The sequence below is a fragment of the Drosophila simulans genome, chromosome 2R, assembly GCF_016746395.2.
Source record: "Drosophila simulans strain w501 chromosome 2R, Prin_Dsim_3.1, whole genome shotgun sequence".
NCBI classification, from domain to species: domain Eukaryota; kingdom Metazoa; phylum Arthropoda; class Insecta; order Diptera; family Drosophilidae; genus Drosophila; species Drosophila simulans.
In genome coordinates this window covers 16,832,961-16,856,271 of record NC_052521.2, presented here as the reverse complement: position 1 = coordinate 16,856,271, position 23,311 = coordinate 16,832,961, and the positions used below count along the sequence as shown (strand labels likewise).

General features: G+C 40.8%; 6 protein-coding genes and 1 long non-coding RNA gene across 30 annotated transcripts in view; 3 read left to right on the top strand and 4 right to left on the bottom strand.

Annotated features, from left to right (window-relative positions):
• The first annotated feature begins 3,773 nt into the window (after positions 1-3,773).
• LOC6735284 lies at positions 3,774-4,992 on the top strand. Of its 2 annotated transcripts, none has more exons than XM_016181517.3 (3): positions 3,774-4,087; positions 4,176-4,708; positions 4,797-4,992. In XM_016181517.3, the coding sequence occupies exons 1-3, from the start codon at positions 3,887-3,889 to the stop codon at positions 4,870-4,872; spliced, it is 810 nt and encodes a 269-aa protein (XP_016028648.1). In that variant the 5' UTR covers positions 3,774-3,886; the 3' UTR covers positions 4,873-4,992. The 2 variants fall into 2 exon arrangements, with proteins under 2 accessions (XP_016028648.1, XP_016028649.1); XM_016181518.3 differs by having other exon boundaries at positions 4,800-4,892.
• Positions 4,993-7,733: 2,741 nt separating this feature from the next.
• LOC6735283 lies at positions 7,734-8,478 on the bottom strand. 2 transcript variants are annotated; one of them, XM_044922584.1, is made up of 2 exons: positions 8,335-8,478; positions 7,734-8,274 (listed from the first exon to the last, which is right to left on the bottom strand). In XM_044922584.1, the coding sequence occupies exons 1-2, from the start codon at positions 8,364-8,366 to the stop codon at positions 7,791-7,793; spliced, it is 516 nt and encodes a 171-aa protein (XP_044778519.1). In that variant the 5' UTR covers positions 8,367-8,478; the 3' UTR covers positions 7,734-7,790. The 2 variants fall into 2 exon arrangements, with proteins under 2 accessions (XP_044778519.1, XP_002082251.1); XM_002082215.4 differs by having other exon boundaries at positions 7,736-8,473.
• A 3,588-nt stretch (positions 8,479-12,066) lies between these two features.
• On the top strand, positions 12,067-13,239 carry LOC27209343. The gene is made up of 3 exons (XR_006541576.1): positions 12,067-12,418; positions 12,492-12,937; positions 13,002-13,239. It is a non-coding gene; the product is annotated as an uncharacterized LOC27209343 (long non-coding RNA).
• Positions 13,240-13,330: 91 nt separating this feature from the next.
• LOC27207093 lies at positions 13,331-13,904 on the bottom strand. The gene is made up of 2 exons (XM_016182841.3): positions 13,755-13,904; positions 13,331-13,683 (listed from the first exon to the last, which is right to left on the bottom strand). Exons 1-2 carry the CDS (start codon positions 13,863-13,865, stop codon positions 13,498-13,500), a joined length of 297 nt encoding a protein of 98 aa, XP_016028647.2. The 5' UTR covers positions 13,866-13,904; the 3' UTR covers positions 13,331-13,497.
• A 62-nt stretch (positions 13,905-13,966) lies between these two features.
• On the bottom strand, positions 13,967-14,815 carry LOC6735282. The gene is made up of 2 exons (XM_002082214.4): positions 14,527-14,815; positions 13,967-14,140 (listed from the first exon to the last, which is right to left on the bottom strand). Exons 1-2 carry the CDS (start codon positions 14,737-14,739, stop codon positions 14,072-14,074), a joined length of 282 nt encoding a protein of 93 aa, XP_002082250.1. The 5' UTR covers positions 14,740-14,815; the 3' UTR covers positions 13,967-14,071.
• Positions 14,816-15,647: 832 nt separating this feature from the next.
• On the bottom strand, positions 15,648-16,517 carry LOC27207536. The gene has a single exon (XM_039292185.2). It carries the CDS (start codon positions 16,042-16,044, stop codon positions 15,790-15,792), a length of 255 nt encoding a protein of 84 aa, XP_039148119.1. The 5' UTR covers positions 16,045-16,517; the 3' UTR covers positions 15,648-15,789.
• Positions 16,518-19,823: 3,306 nt separating this feature from the next.
• The window catches only part of LOC6735278 (heterogeneous nuclear ribonucleoprotein L), a 109,089-nt gene continuing 105,601 nt past the window's right edge, over positions 19,824-23,311 (top strand). For 11 of the 22 annotated variants that reach the window (XM_044922626.1, XM_039292127.2, XM_016181522.3 and 8 more), the window contains exons 1-2: positions 19,832-20,325; positions 22,337-22,931. In XM_044922626.1, coding sequence (XP_044778561.1) covers positions 22,782-22,931 — 150 coding nt within the window. In that variant the 5' untranslated portion in view covers positions 19,832-20,325; positions 22,337-22,781. Of the gene's footprint in view, positions 20,326-20,704; positions 20,881-20,918; positions 21,182-22,336; positions 22,932-23,311 lie in introns of those variants that run through there. The other 11 variants (XM_016181538.3, XM_016181521.3, XM_044922627.1 and 8 more) reach the window with 5 other exon arrangements.

The following is a 23,311-nucleotide window of genomic DNA, read 5'->3' as shown; positions in this document are numbered from 1 at the left end:
ATGTCACAAAATTCATTTCAAAAATGAATTTATGTAAGAATATTTGTCATTAGAGTATTCAGCTAGCGACTTGTGAAAAATTAGTAAGGCAATGATTCGAAACGGGTGGCACCCGACATGAGCACGAAATTTTTCTTGGGTATTCCCTTTTACCCTTTATTTCTTATACCCGTCGCGCTTCCACCCATACAAATTTTAGGCGTACAAAAAATGACCTGCGGCCGATCGTTGACTGTGCGTCCACTCACCCATACGGCTCTTGCGCAGCAGGCCTCGGGTGGTTTTTTTACTCGTAACAAAAACACAACGTTGGTAAAACACCCGAATATTTTCTGTTGCCGCAAGTAGGGTGTCAAAAAAGACGGGGTGCCTAGAGACCGAGTGTTTATCGGGTGGACGTAGAGTGCCAGTGGCGGGCTGCAGTTCTCTGGTGCGTATGTGCTCTTGTGTGTTTCCCTGATAAATACGAACGCAAAAACAGCAGAGAGACAGGCGTGTTTATTTTAATAATGTTAACCTAATTAAGTGATTAATATGCAAAATGTGCGCAGAGATTAAAACGATGAGCGCACTGTGTTTAATTATCGAATTAATTTTTTTTCATTTTCCCACCTTAATGCGTTGAATCGCATGCCGACATTTTAAGGCCAATGTGCATATACACAAGCTCGTTGACAACATTGGATAGACCCATTTTTTGCTTGCCTTCATAATTCAGTTTAGATAAATATCTCACCATTGGTTAGTCAAAATCCCAGGCTGATGACATTACATTTTTCGACTTTGACATTGATATTTATTTGTTTATGTGGAAAAGTGGGAGTGGATTTAAACTAAAGTTGAAAGAATACATTTTTTGCTCGGACGTTATTTAAACGCCATTTGCATATCCATATTTACAAAAACCAACAGTGAATAAGAACCTCTCTTAAAGTAAGCCATAAAAACCAATTTTCTGAAATTGGGTAATTTATTTGCTAAGATAACAGATAAAATATGAATGTAGAAAATCCTGATTTATATCAATGTGTACCTTTACCATTGTAGAAAATGAAAACCTACAGGTAAGTTTGCCAATATTCTCTTGACTAGCTGCGAACCAATAATTTAAATGATATGCGGGTTGCTTAGTTGCATTTGGTATGGTTTATTTACTAAATGTGCTAATAATTCAACAAATGTCCCCTATAAAGTGAGCTTAGTCATATAGTGAAACCTCATGTTAAAGTGATTTCTATTGGACAAATATTATTGAATTTGTTGAGGTTTAATAGACTGTCCAAAGCAGTTTGGGATGCAGGTCAATTACTTAAATTTGTATTTTCATTGCTCATTCAGAAAAGTGTGAAATTTACATCTCGAAAATGAACATCTGGTGCTTTCGCACTTTACAGTCAATTTCACTCATTTTCATCCACTTGAAAATGCGATTTACCAAACTGTGCCTGAAGATTAGTTTCGCAAGCACGGCTTCCAAAAAAGAAGGCAGCATTTTTTTGGGATAAGCCTTCTCTTGACAGTCTTACGACACTAAAAGCTACTCAACGTTTGCCACCTTTTTTCTGCTTTCAAGGAGCTAATTGATGAAAGCTCCAAATGGTTGTGTAACTACTGAAAATAGAGCAAAAAAAAGAAAGAAATCAGACGAAAAATTCCATTCAGTCTTCCGTAAAGTGCAAAATTAAAGGTGCTGCTAAGCGGCGAGCATTTCTAAAGGAGGAGACGAAAGTCCTTGGTCTGGGATGGCTTTGGAAATTAGAATTAATATTTTTCTGCTGAGTTTACACAATTTCAAGTTTCCTGGCGCGAAAAATGCATGCCCTGGTCAACATCCCACAAGCGCTGTTGTTGCCACGCTGCGTGTTTAGCACCCCTTTTTATGACCTTTCCAGGGGTATTATCGATATTTCCCATTTTATAACACTAAAACAAGCATAAAAACTCGAAGACGAATATAAGTCAAGGTGTTTTTTCTTACCACGTTACCAAAGCTGTCTGAATTTTTAATAAAAGTTTATTTATTTATTTATTACACGAATCGGATTCCCTTGTAAAGGTGCTTAGAATTATAGAACGATATATTTAAAATGCTTAGTATGTATTAGTTAGTTATAACGGTGGTGAAATTGTCTGCATTGCATATAGCATTATTTATTTGCTATTTCTTTTGGTTACATATAAGGGTATATATGCTTTCGGTGCTAAAAATCCGTTTTCTTTCTGTTGTGGCTGTGCTTGTGTGCAGGTGAGAACGGAAGGAGCACATCTTGTGCTGAGCCAGCGTGCTGCAGTGGTGCATTCGTGGCAGCTCCAGATGCAGCTGCTGCAGCACTGATAATAAATTCATGATGAAGTGTAATTTATACACTTCATATGCGGCCAGCTTCCTTCTACCCTTTTGCGTCCTTTAATTTTATTTTTTTTCCTTCTGGCTGTGCATGACAGGGGTCTGACCCGAAAGACGAAAAAGTTTTCTCAAGGCTGGCCAGCCATGCATTAAACCTTGAAATGTTTGCGGCCCAGAATTCGCTAAAAACTAATTACGAATGCCGCCCAGAACCGAAGAAAAGTGGAAACCGCGGGCAGTTGGATGAAATTTCATTTCAAATTAATCTAATTTTTTGAGGATATACTTTTTTTTTGCTTAGCTTTGGGTCTGAGGATTCCATCTAATGAGAAATGCTGATTTTGCACTCTGCATGGCGCTGCATACAAATGAGGATACACGGCGGTTGAGAAGCGGTCTTGGCATATGATTTTCCAGAAACTGGCTTGCATAATTGCATAATTAGTGGTTAGGTGTTATGTAAATGGAGGTGGTACGTTGATTGGCAGCGCCAGGAACTGACCTCCTAATTACTCAATAGCTGATAATTGAAGGCCGAAAACTCTCTGGACTCGATACCTGGATTAATTAATGACTTTTCGATGAACTGCGCCTATTGAGCCGCAAATTATGATTTGTACTTCGGCAACGGATGGTATATAAATCTCCATCTTGACCATTAATCTACAATGGGGATTACTCTCTAATGAATGTAGGTGGGAAGCATTTAACACCCATTTAAATGCTAAACGTTCTTGAACCATTTCCATGTCACTCACCCACATCAGCAGTCCTCAAATGAACTCAACTGGACTGCCTCACTATTTGCTCGGATGTCTATCTGTTTACCCTTATGATTATATGCATTTGGTATTAGCCAAACTGTTGGTCACTTAGTTCCCAGCTCTTCTAAACAACTTGTTAGCACCTCAAAGGTGGCGTTTGTGTTTGCCTAGTAACAGGTAAATATTCGAAATATATATTTATGTATATATGTACATACATTGGACTTCATATAGTCCAGTTTAAATGTGCATTGGCACACCATATTTGAATGCAGTTCAATCGGTTCCCAGTAGATGAAGATATAAATGCAGGTTATTTGCATAGAGCCTTGCCATAATTGGGGTATGTCGGTTTTGCCATCTCTTTAAAATACAAAATGGGCTTAAAGAAAAATGAATATGAAAGAGGGTTTCAAGTTGAGAGGTTTACACTGAAAGTATCATTTTCAACAAAATATAAAAAAACAAGTTCAGGAAGCGTACCATTGCATGGGATGCAGTTTTGTTTTCATAATTTTCCCATAATGTGTGGATACCTACACAACATTGTAATAATGAGTCAATTTGTAAAACCGGTCTAATCAAGATCCCTTTATTAGCCATCGTTATAAATACCCCTTGTACTTTTTTGCAGTGTTGCCTACTTTGTTAGGCCTTTAAGTAGGGCTATCATAGCCAGCGACCAAATCAGTTGTGATCGCGCCTTCAAGAAGAACAGACGTTCTTTCAGCAGAGTTTCTTTACGTGCGCCCTTAGAACTGGTTTCAATTTGAAAATGCTGCTGATATCACTTACGCTGATGGCTTTTGGCCTGGCCCAAACGCTGCCCATCGAGGAGGCCGAAACGCCGACGACCAGCGAAGTGCCGGATTCAGGGCGAGTGGTTTTCGATCAGCGACAGACTGGCAGATTCAACATCCACGTTAGCATCAAGGATGTGGCCATCATTGAGGTGGGCCAGAATGGACTGGCCGAGGTGAGTGGGGGCCCGAAAACCAGTTAACCGATATGCAGCTAACGAGTTGCCAGCGATCTAAAAATAACATCTGCGATCTCTCAATTAGGAGACGTATAACGATGAGGAGGATTACTACTATGATGACAGTGCGTTGACCGTCAAACCGATCAAGCTAACCACAGGGACCAGTAGCACCACCACAACGAGCACCACATCGGCCACCCTGCCAGAGAGCACTGTATCTACAGTGGCCCCTACCACCGAAGCCACGCAGCTGAATACCAGCTTTAGCTCAAATCTGCTGGCTGATATTGCAGCCAGTGGTATAACGAAGCCCAAGTCCAGGCTGAACAATCTGATGATTGTAGAGACGCCAATCGACGGTCTAGCTAAGCCCCTGCACCACCCACTTCATGCTCGATCCAAGGATATACCCATTATGGCTGCTGCGGCACAAACTGCTTTAATTACGCCACCCACTTTGCGCGAGAACATTGAGTACACGCCGCCCAAAGGTCACAACTCGCCCATTTTCAAGGTGAAAGTTCAACGATCTTCGATGCCGGCTACCAAGAAACCCGCCCGCTGCCGAAATCATCAGGTGCGAGATGCCCACGGCAAGTGCACCGACTCGATCTAGTAAGTGTGAATGTATACAAAATGACCACTAAGCCGCTTACCAATCGTCTAACTTTTTCGTATCTGTATCTCTCATTCTCTTCGATAGCAGAAAGCTGTACAGCATGCTGATGGGGATGAATTTCCCTTTTTTGGCAGCCGCAAATGCCGCAGAAAGTGCTTGATGACTTAACAGTTTTAACTACCATATAGTTAACTCAGACATAGAGTTTAATTGCCACTAATTGGATCTTAGCCATTGGCGTGAAATACATTGACTGAAAGCCAGTAAATTAAAGAGTTTACTCACTTTTGTTTGAACTTAACAATGCAAGAATATTAATTAAAGTAATACTTGTGATTTTCGTTGAGAATTTGGCAAGAAAAGGAAAGTTAAGAAGCTTATGGTGTTTAAAGTCTGTATATTACCGCAGAAGGTATTTATTTTCATGCGTTCAACAAGTTAGTGTTTCGCAGTAAAATACATTTCAACAGAAACGGCAGTTAAATTTAAATCAACTCTTAATTGAAAACAAATTTCCGTTTGACTTAAAAACCCTTTCAGTGTTGACTGTCAGTGGAAATTTAAATTTGTAAAAGTTTTTACACACATCCCTTATTAATAGTTTTGTTATTTCCTTCTTTTTTTTGCAAATTGCGAACGTCAGTTGATGAATTGCGTTTAATTGGTTAATGGAGAAATGAATTGCATTCCGATTTCATATGTGCTGGCACTCGGATTTCTTTGGCAATGCTGGAGTCCCAGGCGTAAGCCAATTTTTCACCTTATATAACCAGGTTTTTATTACTGCCATATGCCATATACCAGGGCCACACATGTGCACAGGTTTTGCTTTATCAATTTGAGTTTGTAATTTCCGCATGCGCTTAAAATGCAATTGCAGCTGAAACAGCATTGTTTTACGTTCATATGTGCATCTGTGTGTGGGGGTGTGCATTACTGTGACTGCGCTTGTATTTGTGTGGGGACATCTGTGTGCGAAGGCTGCTTAATTGCAACTGTTGCGTGTGCGGCAAATCTTTGGGGTCGCACTGTGCACTCGCCGTGCTCTAATTAAATTAATTGCTTAATTTAAAGTTAATTTGCCACATGTGGCAACATCTCCTCGTTGTCCTCTCTGGCCAGACAAAGCACGCGCACGTGTCCTGGACCGCTTGGTCCTGCCTGCAGACGCTCGAAATCTCTCGGATTGCCCATAAACTGGTCAGCTATATTCCCAAAACAACTGCATTATTCCGATGTCGTTGTGCGTGGCTTTAATCGAGTTTAAGCCGAATGCACAGCAAGGCCTATACATGCTATTTCAGTTAGCCAAGAGTGCATATCTCTGTATGGGCTTTAATGTTCTCCACCTGAAAGTCATTCCATGTATATTCAGCAGATTCCACAAAGCACTAAATCATATTGCTAAGGATAATAGTGTGCTAAAATGTGAACCACTTTGCCGTTTCACACTAATCGGCATGAGTAAAATAACAATACAGTCAATAAGTAACATAAATTCAAGCGGTGCCTTTACCTCCCAGCAAATTAAACTAAGACTAAAATCATTCCCAATTAAGGTGCTTTTAATTCATTGTTATCCAATCTCATACATATATTTTCCGGACACGACGGCAACTTACGCAATTGACAAAAGCCCATCCTGGGCAACTTTCTGCCGGAATCTCTTTGGCAAAGTTGGCTCACACTAATTACCAACATTAGACCACCTGCACAGACTCGGCACACTCAATTAGCAACTGTAAACTGCAATTTCTATGCTGGCCAAGTGAGTTCTAGCCAGAAACAGCAGCAACAGCAGCCGGTTAGCCCAAGTCTTTGGCAACTTTGTCGTTTTCGTTGTTTGCTGCATTATTTATGCCACCTCCTTGACCTTTCGCCTTGATGTCGCTGCCTGTTCGAGGAGCGTAAACTACGCCGGGCCGTTAAATGCGATGGTTTGTCAAATTAAAGTGGTGCCAAGTAAGCTAGAGGAGCTGGGAGAGCTGGGACAGGGGATGTGGAACCTCCACGAAAACGAACACAATGCAACAACTTTTCCAACCGGAAGTGTAGCAGACGCCCAGCAACTGAGGCAGCGAAAGTGAGCGCGGAATTGGATGTTCGGCTATAACGGATGCGGGACGCCATCTTGCTGTTGTTCGCAAACATGGCGGCAAAAGCCCAGAGCCAAAAAGCCACTCCCCCTCTGACCAACGCACTGCCATCTATGTAGCTTTTCTGACGCAACAATTGCATTTTATTTATTGCATAACTAGCGGCGTTTATGCGTCGGAGAGTGGATAGCAACAAGAGGGAAAAAGAATGGGAAACAAGTAAGAGTGGCCAGGACCTGAAATAGAACCATTTTGCCTCTCGGAAAAGCGAATCCTCTTGCATACATACATACCCGCAGTCCAGCATAATAATTACAATCGCTATCAGCGCCGACATTTCACGATGAAAAACTGCATTGGCACGCAACCTGTTGTTGGCTTCCTGGTCCGGTTCCCAGCTCACAGAGCACTCAGAGAAAATATTAGTAACTTGCCAGCAAATGGTATAAAAAATACTACTTAATCGCGACTCGTATCTCATGATTATTCGATATAGACTTTGAAACTCTTGGTACATTTTATGTGATCTTTTTAAGTCTTTAAACTTTTTTTTGCTGTGCAGCTACAGATTCAACTCCCCAGGTCCAGCTAAGCGCTGGCTAAGAGAGGAGATGCATGAGCACACTGTCCAGGACCAGGTCCCTCCTTTAACAGGTCCTAACTATGCAAAGCCATAAAACGCAAGTGTCGCAGGGATTATTCATGGACGGGGAATGAAGATGAAGCGGCCAGCGGGCTGGCAGTGACAGGTAAACGGAGAAAAGGGAAACGGAAGGACATGAAGCAGGAAAAGTCGAGGGGGAAAACAAGATTCCTAGGGATAGGATTTAAGAGAGGAGCAGATTACTTAAGGCTAATTTCATTGCTCATATTGAACGCATCAGAGAGAAGTGTAATAAAACATTTTGTATTTGGTTTCACGATATATATTTATTCTTCAGAATAGTGTGATAATCAGTGCAAATGAGTGAAACAGTACAAATTAAACGGTGTTTTTGAATACTTCGCCGGCGGAAGGGACTTTGCCTGTCTTTTTCTGCTTCTGAGTCTTATGCCAATCCATGATAAAGTCTATGTTGATCTGGGCGACCCTCTCCAAATAGGCGACACTGCCCATGTCGCTGTCCAAAGCCAGGATTTCGCAATAAAGCGAGCTCAGCTTTATATTGCAACGTTCCACGGCGTCAGACAATTCGACTTCTTTGATTTCCATCTCGTCTAGGAAATGCAATTTAACTTTCTCCTGGTTGGTCACAAAACGAGTCCCTGCACCGGGCTTTCTGATCTCCGAATGCAAATCCAGCAGATACTTCTTAAGCTCTTGCATCGTTGCCATTTTCAGAACAAGTCTTTCCTTTATGACTTTAAGTACCTTGCGACATTGCTCTCCAGACACTTCCTGACGTTTGATTAATTCAGCAATAGAGGCATTGGCGTTTTTAGGCTCGGACATGAAAACCTTCATACTGTGAATGGGATGGATATTTTGCAGAGTTATGTTTGGTAAGTCCTTGCAGCTAATTAACTGTGTAAAGTCGGGCAAATCGTCCTTATCCATTCTAATTGATATCAAATTTAAAGTTATTTTTCTAGCACTTTAGTCTAATAATTTAAATTTGTACGGAGTTTCTCAGAAAGCAATATATGCAATGACTACTTTCCAAAAATTAAAGTAAAAATGCTATTTGCTATGTGATCGTTTAATTTCCCTTGTTAATTGCGTATATATAACCAATTTTATTTTTTAGTTTCCTTTTTTCGTTCTTCTCCATCAGCAAACGATGAATTTCTATGGATTCAGTTTCAAACTTTTTGTTCATCGCAATTTTATTTCATTTTTATTTTCGCTTTTTGCGATTTTTATATGCACTAAAAGTCAATTTATTCACTTGACTTAATTTGATTTCAACCTTCAAATAATCCAATAGATTTTTTGTGCAGTCGCCCCTCACGGTTGCACCTTGAAAAAGGAGTTATTTCTGTTCCGTGAAAGGATTGTTTACTTAAATGATTGTCAATTTATAAAAAATTAGGGATCGTGGTAGAATGAATAATTCGACTACAATTGTTTAAATTTATACCTCATCCTTGTATAATATTACTCATACGCAGTGGACGCCCGGCCATTGATTTAAATTCAAGAAACTCACGAGCAACAGAAGTTCGGGAGAAGCTGCCGCAATCTCAACTGCCTCATTGTTAACCCGCACTCAATTTCGATTCCCAATATGCTCCACATAACCGAGAGTAGGGCTCGATTCTCTATGCCGGTAATCGTACGTGTGGAAAAGACGTCAGCACTGATTGCTGCATAAATGATTGAGCATGTGTGGTTGTGTGCGCCTGTCTTTCAATCCACATCGATGTGTGCGCTTGTGTAGGGCTGGAATGACTTGCCACAGACGAATCCCACTCACTATCAGCATTCCTCCATGCAACAGGACCTGCATCCCAGCGAAAAGGATGGGGTTGCATTATATGAAAATTGATGGGAAATGCCAAAATATTTAAATCTAATTTTGTGCCAGGCTGACAGGCAGCCAGCAGTCGCAGAAGCCGCAGGCATTGCATTTGATTTTGATTCCCGTCCAGTTTTGCCAGCGTATTTGGCGACTTTTGCCCTGGCGAGCATTTAAATATTCAATACGATTATATTTTTAAACACGTAGCCTGGGGGAAATGAAAAAAATGACTGAATGACGGTGAAGAGTCAAATGGAAAAGGAAACTTTATTCAAAAGAAAAAATAAATATTCCTTAATGAAATAGGATTTTTTCTTTTAGCGTCGATTTTCCTTTAACCCGATCAGGTTTATTTTCATTTTAAATTGCAGTGAAATTGCACTTTATGGTGCTAAAAACACTTTTAAATATACGCTCAAAGTCCTTTGTGAAAAATGTTAATCTCAAGCAAATGAAAACTAAAATGAGTTTAAAATTACTTGTCATTTTTGTTACTCTAATGAGTGTGGCGAGTAAACAAAAGTAGGAAATTATTATTATAAGTCATTGTAGAATAGTGTTACCAAAATATTTATAATATTTTATAAAAAGTAAGGTTATATTTTAAATAATATGTATCATACATATAAAAGAAAGCCTTAAGCTTTCCAGCTATTAGTGGGAAATGTGTCCACCATTCACGGCCAACCATTTCCTAGCGTTTGCTTCCTGACGCGCTTGAACAGAACTTAAAATAGAATTTAAATACCGGCAAATTGTCTGCCTTGGCACCTGTCTGCCCATCCTGCCCAGGACACCCATTGTCATCCGAAGACCCCCGCCCAACACCATTTTTCGGCCATCCAGCCAGCCAACCGTCCAACGATCCAGCGTCATTCGCATTTGCTATTTCCGTTTTGCACGGCCGTGTTGCTGTGTTGGCATTTCATTTAGCGCACAACTTCACATTTGCCTCAGCCGTTGTCTTTCTGCTGCCTTTTCCCATCGCTTGCAATTGCCATTTCCGCTTCCTGAAATTTGCCATTCGTTACACACAGATGGACACGCCGACACACACACAAAGACAGGCACACACACACACGTGCGAAAAGGGAAGCACTGAAACCGAAACTTAAACAGAAACAGAAGCAGAAAGCCGCTCCCCGCATGCACCGACATTTTCATTTCCATGCTTGGGCGCATCGCAGCGAATCAATTATTCATCATCATCGATTAAGTGGGGGGAGCTTTCTGGCTCCCAAACAGCCCATCGCCCATCCGCCAACCGCCTCTGTCCTTCCGCCCCGTCACACTTTTATTGTTATGATTTCTGCCGTCTGTAATGGGCACACTTAAAGGACTCCAGCGACCAGGAGGAGCAGCAGAGAGCAGAAAAGCGCCAGGATAAAGACAATGGACGGGCTCTCACGTTCGCTGGCTGCTCCATTTCGCGTGAATTTTACCCTCATTTCGCCGGCTTTTCATACGCTGTAATCGGCGGGCATAAGGGGTATCTAAAATTTTGATTATAAGGATTTTCGGGAATAATAGTTTAATTACTTTTTTAGGAATTACTAATAATCGGAAAATAAAATAAGCTGTCTAAGCCACACTATAATGAATGGCATTCAATTAATTATTCCAACTAATATTTTAAGTTTAAAAAATAATAAAGCACAGTAAATGAATACAATTACAAGAATTTTGGAATGATGGTTAAAAATATTAATATTGAATAAAAGTCTAAACTATATATATTATTGTCAACTTTTAAGCAATTCTTTTAAGCTAATAAATCACAAGGTAAGCGCAACAGTCGATACCAATCATCCACCTTCCTTCTTCGTTTTATTTGTGTTGTAATTTTAATGAGAATCAGTGGGCCTTGGGCCGAAACTAAAAGCTGAGATTGGCGAACACACACTCGGGGAAATGCCCACATATGTTATGCTGACATATCAATACGGTGGGTTGGTGGGCGAAGTGCCTGTATGAGAGGGGGCACATATATCTACACAAACAAAACAATACATCGAGAACGGAGATGGTGCGGAAAATGGTAGTGGGAATGGGGAGAAGCAGACGGACGGCCATTTCCCTGCCCTCTCATCATGCCGATGTGTCTTGCTCCTTGCGCTTATTTTCGCCATTATCCATTAAATATTTATGAAAATTGCTTTTGCTGCAGTTTTATTCACTTTCCTGCTTCACTTTGCATGCGTCGCGTCGAGCACACAGAGATCCCCAGTTGAATGGCAAAGACGAGGGGCCAGTAAAACAATAAAGCTTAAGATTTCAATTTCCTTACGGCTTAAAGCTGACTCTTGGCTTTGGTTTTGGCCACCCCTCCGGCAGCTCCGTCGCTCTCAACCTCTTGTGTGCTATTCCTGGCTCATAAATCCTGGCAGGACATGTGCCTAGATAATCCAACATTATGAAAAAGCCAGGCCATAATAAATATTCGCATCAATGGCGCCGTTTTTAATAGCCAAATCTTAAACGAGCTGCAGGGCTCTCTATAATGAAATATGGCCTCAGAAATGCCAGATAATTCCTCCATACATACTTGTTAGTGAACTGAAATCATCTTGATATTGTAATTACTTCAATAACACAAATATAAGCTATAAAATTACTTTTTCCTTTAAAAAGGCCCATTAAACTCATATTTTCGGACTCTCAAAAGTGAAACAAATCTAACATTTCGAGCATAGGTTGTTATTAAGATGCATTGTACCTTTAATTTCATTAAATTTTAATAATAACTGTTTTTAAAGACGTATAATAAATTTCAGACCTTTTGTCTAAATTGCATTCCATCTCCAGCCCAGCGTTTTGACCTGAAAATTCTTTTGGCGTCGACACTTGATCCTTTGGCATTCCGGGGCCAATTTCCGCACGCATTTCGCCATTCCGGCTGTTTAACTCATCACCTACCGTGACACCTGGCGATGATTTTCCGGCTGGCACACGTAGCAGCTATCTAAATTTCAATTAGAGTTTAAACCACCCGCACCGGAGGAGCTGAGCTCCCGTGGCGTGTTCCAGAAACCGGGTAACTGCTGCCCCGCCAACCTCACTGGAAATAACTCAGCTCATTAGTTGCATATTCATGTGCGGCAGCATTTTTTGCGAGCTTAAATCACTGGGTGGCTGCCCGTTGAAGAAGGTAAGTAACGTGGCACCCCCACTATTACATCTCGAGTATATTTATAATATACATTTTTCTGCATTTTTTTTAGGGGGTACAGGTACTTTTTTGAAAACGGCGCATCATAAATTTGTTGAGAGGGATTTCGTTCGGGGTATCTGGGCAGGTTTTCCTCTTGAGTAACGATACTTAATAAACCCGCATCATTTTCCCATTTGGTGCTCGCACTTCGCACGATCCCCTGCCCCAGAACCATCGAGATGCCACTTCCACTTCCTGTTCCTTTTGCTGCTCCCAAATTACCTGTCATTTCGAAATTATGATACCAAGGAATCGCTGGTGGCTATGGATGTTCTGCCCCCTGGAAAGACAGCTTCCTGAGGATGCAGGAACAATTTTTATGTTTATGGCAAAAAGCGACGCCTAATTTTATTTTCGTTGCCGCGGGGCAGGATGCCTTCCCGGCACACATATCTCAAATTAATGCCAAAAACGGGCAGAATGTAAAACCTTATGCGCATTTTCCGATTGTAATCTGTAAGTAGTATGAGCGTATGTATCATTTTGTGGAATCATCCGGCTCCAACTTGCCTGTCAACAGGCCTCACACATGGTTTTTTACTCAAAGTAACAACATGACAGCTTGATGATATTCCTCCCCAAAGTGGACATTTTCAGCAAGGTGCCGGAGTAAACATGGCATCCGGAAAATGGCTAATATGAGATTTACTTTTTGCCAAAAGCTGACAAGGACTTGAGTTGTGTCATAAACCAAATGAAAGTCACAAAGGCCACTAGGGATGAGCTAAAACCTATGAAAACTGATTATGTTGGGCAATCGAAGGCTTGTTTATTATAGAAAATAAACCTCATTTGTTTTTGGCCTTAAAATAGATGCAAATATTTCCCAAATTTATAAACTTGTGAACCTAATTTTTGTTATTTTATTTAAGTCAACAAGTAAATGAATATACCAGCTAAATTTAAAGCGTTTCAGTCATCCTGATTTCTTTGGCTCCTTCGTCGACGACAATTTGGTTGGATGACTGGCAATATGATCCTATATTCAATTAGTTATAGGTCTAAATTTCGGAACTTTAGCTGCTGTCCGGCAACTTTCCATCGAGGCTTCGGACCAGGAGCACACCGGCACAGAATGCCAGGGAACACTTGACGAATGACCAGGAATCATAGTCCCTGTAGACGGCCTTACACCACTCCATCGGTTTCAGCTGTGACCACCGTGACATATTAGAGCCTGAAAAATTTGCAACGGAACGAACCTAATGGATCGGGAGAGTGGTGGTGGTGGGAATGGCAATGAATTTCGATTTAATCTGGCTGGATTACTTACCAATTTGCGGCGTTGACGTGATGTGTACACCCCCGTCGGTTGGTATACTTGGAAAATATTTGTTTTATCTGCTGCCCAGGTATATAGAGCAGAAACGAATGGCAATTTCATGACACACTTGCTCAAAAGAATTTCTGATTTTGGTTTTTGCGTATACATTTTTCAGAAATGCAAACGAGCAAGTGGGTCAAGACAGCCAGCCAGCGGGCAGATGTGTTGATTTGGCAAGCTTGTTAATTAGCCAAGAAATTTATTTGCGAACCATACACACTAACTTATATACGATAAACAGATTAACTTATGCCCCATGTGCATATTCACTTCACGGAGCTGCTAAAGTTCTTCTCATTACTCAGGCATTGATTGCAAATGGTGCAGAAGATTTGCTGGAATGATACAAATTATGACCTTTAATGGGAAACAAATTTGACCAATGAAATTATAAAATTAAATAACTAGTTGGGGCTTCCCCATCAGGGATCCCATTTGCTAGTAAGCTGAACCAAACGTTCCTTTCTTTGACTTGCTGAATAAAGTCGAACTATATCCACCACGTCTTAAAGTTCTTATAGATTTGTCAGAGAATCTTTAATTAATAATCCGAATCATTTACATTTAATGAGCTCCATTGAACTGCATGTATAATCGGAATTGCGTTCAATTTTTTTTAGAATTTTGAGGGTCTAAAAGTCAATAAAAAAGTATTGCCTACAACTATATACATTTGCAGCTCATCTCTACTACCCTTACTGGGTCTGAATACTCCACTTACAGGCAGCGAGGATCGTGCATATCCTCCACAACCTCCTTGCGAGGACCCTGTGCTCTCGAAGTGCCTCAGCCAGGACTTGATGACATTCGTCGGCGGCGTTTGGTAAATGCTGAACTGCTTCTTGAAGAGTCGCTGGGCGGTGCTGATGGAGTCGTTGCTCTTGTAGTAGGCGCGTATGACGAACGCCCGGTGCACACCCGTCCACTGATCCATTCCGAATGCAACTGGCGCCGCCGAGGGAGATCGAAAATGCCATGTGCCCACTGGCACGGCCAGTTTCGCTGGTGCGACAGTTTTCGCTAGCACTTCCGGCTCATGGTCGTCGTAAAAAAGCGGCGCTCGTTGCCCCAATGCTACATACAAATATTGTGTACAAAAAATATTCCAACATTCATAATTATTTGAACGAAATTAATTGGTCGTGCCGAGAGGGGGGAGTGCGCCGAAGGTGGGGGTGCTATATGTGGTGCATCGTTGATGGTCTAAAATTATACATACAACGCACGACGGCTGACGCGGCGTATGAGCAATCTGAATTTCTTCTTGTTAGGAATTCATTTGCGGCCGGCCGTGCGCTTAAGTTTCAAGTGCAAATTGAGGGGGCACCAACCCAGCGCTCGCGACCAATCCTTCAGCTATCAATCAATCAATCAGGCAAAGCCATCATCATTATGCTTCATCAGCGCCAGAAGTACAGTCATCAATTGGGGGCGGGGGCGTAACTGGAAAAGGGGGCGATGTTGGAGCTCGATGGGCGCTCAAAATCTGCTTGAACTCATTTAAAGTTTGACTACAAGCTAAATCCGCTTTGCGAATTTGGCAAGTGAGTAAGCAGTTGGCACAGCCAAAGTCTTTAAGCTGTTTTGCTGGCTCTATTCTATCGGAGATACTCTAGCTTTTAGCTGATTGGTGTGCTCACTTTTTACACAAATGCTTTTAGAAAAATTTAGATTTATTATACAATAATGTGGGCTTGGAAATCATTATATAAAAACAATTAGCTTTGGATAAATACAAGTATAAATAAAAACTATTCTAACATTACAAAAATTTTATTTTTAAATCTTTTACTTAAGCAGATATTCCTACGGTTTTCATCAATGCCAGCTATATAAATACAAATTTGTACATATCTATGTAAAAACATATGTAAAATTTAAAAGAAAGAGAAGTGCTTCTTAAATGTTTATGCGAAAAGTGTATTCAAGACTTTTCAAACGAGAAGACCCCTGCTGTTCTTGGTGCTTCTTTGTTGATTTTGTTTCAGAGATTTTTTTCGCCTCGCCATTTTGCTGGACCATCGAGCACGTAACTGCAATACAATGCACGGCCATCGCTTAGATAGATATAGATATAGATACATTTATGTAGTTTTTGTTGGGGCTGTGCTTTGGCCTTTGTTGCTGCTGCAGCAAAGTTAGCAAATGCTGCTGTCGCTTTGCCATTTACACAGTTAGCCGGGCTAACAGGCGGAAGGGGCGGCTCCAAAAGGGGGCGGCAAGGAAGGCGGACATCCATCCATCGCACGTCCTGCCCACTCCTCTTGGATTCCAGTGTATGTCTATGTGTGTGTGTGTAAGTGTGTGCATCCTTCGTTTCCCTTTTTTTTTTTAGCTGTCTCTGCTTGTCATTTTGACACCTTCATTTGCTCTGAACATTCAGCTCCAGTCAGGGGGCAGTGATTCTGTTTGCTTTCGTAACTTTTTTTCTCCCTTCCAGCAAAATTCGTGTGTGTGAGTGTGATGGTGTATCTGTGTGGGCCGTTTCGAGAGCGTCATTTCGGCTGAAAATGCTTTAAAATGGGAGATCTGGTGGAAATGCAGCACCCTACGGCCAGATAACAAAGGAGTTAACGAATGCATTGTCTGCTAATTGGTAACAAAAAAGTGATAAAACTCTAAATTGATATGATTTAATTTTATATTTTTATTACCTTTGCTTTAATGTATGGTGAAAGGAAACAATGGTTTGGCTTAAACAAAAACGGTTAATTATAAATAATACAAATTGATTTTGATACATGTGTATAAATTGTTAGTTCCAGGGTATTATTTAAAACATTTTAATGGTTATGCCCATTTTTTAAAACTTTAAAGACTTTATTAAATGACTGCAGACACGGTTTCTTTATATACACGCTTTGCACCCTAAAAATTTATATATTGAACATTGTACGAGCTATAGACATTAAAATGCAACTGAATAAGCATGATATTGCATCATACAACGAAAATGCAAAATTATTTGGAAATTAAGCAGCTGCTTGTGTACAAGTTTCGATACTATTATATTACTAAAAATATTACAATGTCGCATCCTTTCTTTATCTGACCCTTTGAACTGAAATGCCTGAAGAAAGACCCGCAGCTTGATATAAAAACGAACGACCAAAAAAGAAATGTAGAGGAAAAAGCAACAATGCCAAGACAAATGATCCAATGACTGTCTGACTGCACTTTGCCCTATATCAAGCAGCCCAAAAAAAGAAAAAGGAAAAAATGTAAAGAAAATGTATCGGGTTAGCTCGTACCACCACGTAACCCCGGTAGCTGTCTCAATTTTGGTAAGCGTCCGTTTTTGTATGTAAAGATGGTGGATTTGGCACCACCCACACCACATAGATGATGATGACAGCGGGCAGCGCAAAAAGCAACTCCGAACTGGGTCAAGACTTCATTGTTTATCTTTTTTTTTGAACACTAGAATCTGTAAGGGCTAAGAGCCGGAAAAGAGGATATCCACACATACTTTGCAGCCCGCATCCCTGGGACTTCCTTTTCGAGCATACTTCAGCTGGCAAATTAGCAGGAATCCAAGCTCACTTACGGTTATATATTAAATTTTGCATGGCAAATGCGCCAAAGAAGGTCAAATAGCTGGGTGGCTGGGGCAGCCGGACGCTTTCATAAGCATTTCACTTTCCGGCGGGGCCGCAGCTTAGCACACACTCTCATATACACCTTGAAAAAAATGCAAAGATGTGGTCAATACTTAAGCCATAAGATGTAATAATTAGAAATATTGATGACACTTACTCGACACCAAAAATACATTTTAAAAAAACTATAAATAAATCTCTAATCCCTATATTGCTTATAAAATTTGCTTTGGCATAACGATTTTATCTCCGTGCAGCAACGGAATTTGCGAAGTTCGCTTGGTTGTAAATCTGGCTAAAACAGGATAGCAAGCTCCGGCAGATGCAGCGGAAGCGGATGCAGGATGCTGGAAGCGGGTGGAGCTAAGGATGCGCGATGCGGTGGGCAGGGGTAAACCCATTGCCCAGACACGCGCGGATGTAAGGCGTTGATAGCGTCGGCTTATCGGCCTTCTGAGAAGCGGGAGCTGGCGCTCCCAGGATGCATCCTGCTGGGGGACACATTGCGTGCGCGGGCATTAAAGGAGTCTTAAAGAGGGGGAGGTATGCTGCTATCCGGAATCAAGTGAAAGTTGGCAGCCAGAAAAGACCACTTACTTAGTGACCCTTAAACAGATTTACCTCACTTATGACTTGTAAAATGGTCAAAATTTATTTGGCCAATAAAAGCCGTGAAAAGTCTTGAATTAACATCGTATTCCCAATGCGAACGTCCTAATGCGATCCCGTTAGACGTCATCATACTTGTATGCATACTTAATGGTGCACCATCTACAAATATTATGGAAGCCCCAAGAAGTTGCAAAAGTAAGACACAGTTCGATTATTAAAAATTACCACCGAACAATAACTAAACTATTGCATAATTTCGGGCTGAAAGGAGTAGTTAGAAAGGCGCAGCCATAAAGTGTGCTACGAGTTTTTGATTAGCAACAGGTGGCGCCTTAGTGGAAAGTATTTTTTGAAATAATTTTTTAAGTATATTTAGTTATCCACTTAGCCAATGACTTATTTTTAATTTCATTTTCTACAGATGGTTGGAAGGTTACCATATGGGGATAATCTCGAAATCACTTTAATACTGCAACAAGTGCTGCACAGTGCGATAAGTTGGAGCACACAACGATAGTCATGCCCATATACAGTTTAATCCATACTTTATGACGCAAACATTACTGAACAGTGTGGTTTTGGTCTTGGGACCTTCGACTACTACGGTGCGTACCCATTATGCAGACCCATCCCACCCTAGCAGACTCCAAACATATAGCCACCCACCCATAGACTTAATAGTTTATGTTGTTTACCTTTCAGCTGACTGTTGTTGCCGCTCTGGCCGGTGCACTTTGGCATTAGAGGAACATGGAGCACGTCCTGGACACTCAAAGTCATGTGTGGGGTTTTCGAAGTGGGCGGGTTTCCGAAAGAGGAGGAGAAATTTCTCGGAGAAAGTCGGACGTAGATTATCAAAAAGAATTAAGACTTCTAAAGATCTACGTGTTGTTAAGATTCCGCTAAAAAATTAAAACTATATCGTCAAAGCACAATCTTTATCCGCATTAATGTTTAAAAGAACGATATTGACAAATTTGTTGGTTGCGCATTTTGCTCTCTTTTACTCTCTTAAAAGTCAACAGGAAATCTTAGATGTGCCAATTAACTAAAAAAAATTTGTAAATATCATAAAAATATTAAATCCCATTTTTAAAGCTAAAAAAAATAAATTAGTGGTAGTAATAATTAAGATGTACGTAATTCCCGTAACATTTCAATGTTAGTTCATTGTTGACCCACTGTACGCTGCTAAATTTCGCAACTGCCCATTACATGTATTTGTGAGATGTGCGCGAGAAAGCAAAAGAGAAACCTCTCTTCGAATGTAACTCTTTTACCAGCAGTTTCTGTGCAGAGCAGCATTACAAGCGCAAAACTTGCGCCGCACTGCTCGCACACATTGCGCAGCATGTGCGACTGTATCGCTCTCACAAAGGCACTACAAAAATAATACCGCTCTCATTTTCTCATTACGACGTGCGGCAGCGCACGGTGGGCAAAGGAAGCAATGTGGGCACCCCAAGTCAAAATTATATTGAAAGGGATTTTAAATTTGTTATTTTATATACGTATATAGTTTTAAAATGTGAACCTTATTATAAATCTATTATTTTTCGTCGTCGCTTTTCTTTCTGCTACTTATGCCATCCCTTTCATTGTTTTTCCTCTATTATATATTTTGCGAAATCAGTTAGGACTTTTAATTTATTTGAAATAGTATTTAAACAACATTTAATAAAATGTTCAATTTAAAATATATGTATTTTTCTGACAACAAATTTTGCCCTCACAAAGCAAAGTTTTGACCACAGTACGCTGCCTCTGCCGACGTCGCTGCCGCAGAGGGAGAAAAACGTATCTGAGTTTTTGCTTGGGTTGCGTTTGCTTTCCGCGTCAGTTTCGAGGTTTCGAGGTTCGAGCTAAAACTTTGTGCACGGAGCAAATTAAAAAGAATAAAATAAAAAAATAAAATAATAACAGGCATAAGTAGCTAAAAGAAAAGCGACGACAACAACAAAAGCTGATGAATACGTGCGTTCGTGTGGGTGCCGTGCATTCTGCGTACACATTTACAAGCATTCGTACGCTTAAATTAAATACTTTGGCTTAATTAAATACTTCCGCGGCGTCGTTGTTGTAGTTGTTGATATTTTGCCTCTTCACGCGTTGTCTACGGTTATCGATTGTCGTCGTCTCGCTCCCTCGTACGCATACGCATCGAGTTGTTGTTTGTTTGTTGTTTGTGTCTGTCCTCGCGTTTTGTTTGTGTACTGACAAAATAACAACAAAATAAAAGCCGAAAGACTGTGCATAAGCATAAATAATAAACAACGAGACAAGTGCAAAAAGCGCAGCGAAAAGGCCAGGTAATAAAAAGAAAAGCTGGCGCTAACGGTGAAAGTTGCGATTGTGTGTGCAAATGAAAATCCAGTGTGTGCGTGTGTGTGAGTGTGTGCAAGGCAGAAACAGAAACCACATTTGTTGAATAAGAACAACCGGAAGATTTTTCCTTTGCCACCCACGAAAATTCAGCACAAAAGGGCCAGGCAATAAGGTAGTTCTCGCGAGAGCGGGAGAGAGTAAGACTGAGAGAATTAGAGTTGCAACACTCTCGGCGCTCTCTTTTTCGGACACCTTGCAACCCTTAGAGAAATGCTCTCTCTGCGCCGACCGTTAGTGGACTGCTTTCTCTCTCGATCGCGCCGTCTCTTTCTGGCCTTCCCTCTCTTTGCTCGCAGGTTTCCACTTCTTGCATTTGACTGACATTCGCCAGCTCGGCGTCGAAGTGGAAAAACTGGGAAAATCCGAGTCGGAAAAGCTCCTTGCGAACGTTAGAAATTTTCACTTAGTCCCACCATCTCGTGTTTATTCATTCACATTGCGTGCGTGTGTGTTGCCAAGTGTTTCGCCGTTTTTTGGGAGTAAGTGAAGTAGAGTTGTCAGCCAGTCGATGAACTGTCATCCAGACTACCGTTTGACAGGTGCACAGTCGCACATATTCACAGTCTGTTCCCAATCGGCTCTTTCGCAACACGCTCTTCCTGAAAACAAAATTATGTGATTGTAAAATTCCAAAAAACAAAAAAAAAAAACGAAAAAATAAATAAAATCAGTTTAAAAAGGGAAATTTCCAATTTCCAAATTTAAATTCAGAAATTTACTGTGTGTGCGGACTCAAAATTTTCATTATTTCGCCTGGTTGTTGCCGCGTTCCACCATTTTGTAAGCGAAAATCCAAACGAATGGAGAAATAACAATTGCCGCCGCATATGAAAACAAAATAGAAAAGCGCACGTCACAAAGTTCAGCGTTCAGCTTGCCGTTCAGTTCCATTAATGAAAAATCCACCCCCACAAACAAAACAAAGTCAGCCGTCTGTCCGTGTGTCGCTCTTTTCCCTCTGCATCTCTGTGAGTGTGTGTGTGTGTGTGTGTATGAGTCTGTGAGTGTGCAGGGCATTTTCCATTTTCCATAAGGGGGTTGTGCTTCAAACGGGCCGAAAAAGTTTTTCAAGTTTACTTTTACGCGTTTTTCACAGCACTCTTTTTTTTCACATTTTTGACAGTGCCTTTTGCACCCCTCATTCGTCCTGCATAGCTTTCTCCTGCTTCCCCTTTTTGCCTTGCTTCGTTCGGACATTTCGGCCATATTCCTTTCCTTGGCTTTCTTACCGTTCCTTTTTCGCTTTGTTATTTGCCGGCGCTTTTCGCTGCTTTTCCATCTGTTTTTGACAACTTTCCGAGGGTTGTTTCAGAATTTTCCTTCGTATTGTCCTTTGATTAATGCCCTTGGCTTACCTTTCCAATTAGAAAGAATTATGCATTGTCATTCATATTGCTTTTCCGTTGTGTGTTTCCACTAAAGCGATTATTTTCGAAAAATATATAATTGATCCATTTCGTAATTCTTTGAAGCCGAACAATTAACCCAGATTGATTTTGATAAGACAGTTCCGCGACTATTTCTAAAACAGCTGGCCATTCCAATATAGATTCCTTTTGGAATCCCATTCCACTTTTATATTTGACCCAATAGAAAAATTATTATAATTCCAGCGATAAAACAGTTCAGATACTGCAATTGTTAATTATGATAAAAATCGTTAAGTATTTTCAACAATTGGGACTTTGAGTAAATAAAATTCCTCTTGGTTTACTCAAAACATTTAAATTAATTTTATGACACATTCAAGCCGCGAATCGTGCCTAAGTGGCATCCAGGGAATTGCAGGAAATCGGAAATGCAATTTAATGGCAAAGTATCTCCTGCGGATTTAATGACCAACAAAATTATTTTTCTCCACTTGGAATCGTATTTTTTTGTTTTGTACTAATAAAGTGTTCACCGCTTATTCTCTCTCTTTTACACGGCCTGCAGCTGGTAAATCCAACTCAAAGGAAACAACATCCAGAGGAACCCGGAAAATTTATCACTCCAATCACAAGTGCAATAAAAAGTTGAAAGTGTTTTACGCAGCGCCCAAGAAGGAAGTTGAAGCGAGGCGAATAGTAAATAAATGAGAAGAGCCCACAACAGCTACACCATCATATAAACAACAACCCAAACATCCCACATTCAACACCAATTACAAAGTAAACATTTACAACTCATTTCTCGCCCAGGAGATTCGAGTGTGATCCACAGAAAAGAAAAATCGCGCGCGCGTTTTTTAAAATCGATCTACGCGCGGCTTCGTCGCACGTCACTTGAATATATCTTTCGCGCAACCATTGGGCTTAGGCCTCAAAAATCCGCCAAAATTCTACACCAACAAACTTTAATCAGCCCCGAGATTTCGCTCCAGTTCGCAACGGCGACCACAATGCCCTACAACGGCGCTAGTAATGGCAGTGGCGCCAGTGGCGCCGGCGGAGGAGGGGCCACCATAGTCGTCACCGAGGGGCCGCAAAACAAAAAGATCCGCACCGGAGTCCAGCAGCCCGGGGAGAACGATGTGCACATGCATGCTAGGGTGAGTACCATTACCTGTTTAGTACTTCGAAGTGCACGTTGAGGGTCCTTCGATTTTACACTTGAAAAATAGGTTTAGCACATATGTAAGAATATAGGGTATTTAAAAAGCTGATTATTTTTCTTGATTGTATATTTATCTCGTGTTCTCTTGCACTTTTGGTATGAAGTTATCTCAGTACTTTCAAGAAACGATCTTCTGGATTAGAATATCCCATTTCGAAAATGTTCCACTCTAAAAGTTATTTTTCAAAAAGGGTTCTATAGTATACTAAATATTTATATGCATAATTTGATCTTTTTCATTTATTCATCTGCAATTTCTGAAACGGGTTTCGAATAGTTTCTAAAATTCGTTTAATCCTCAGGTTCTATAACTGA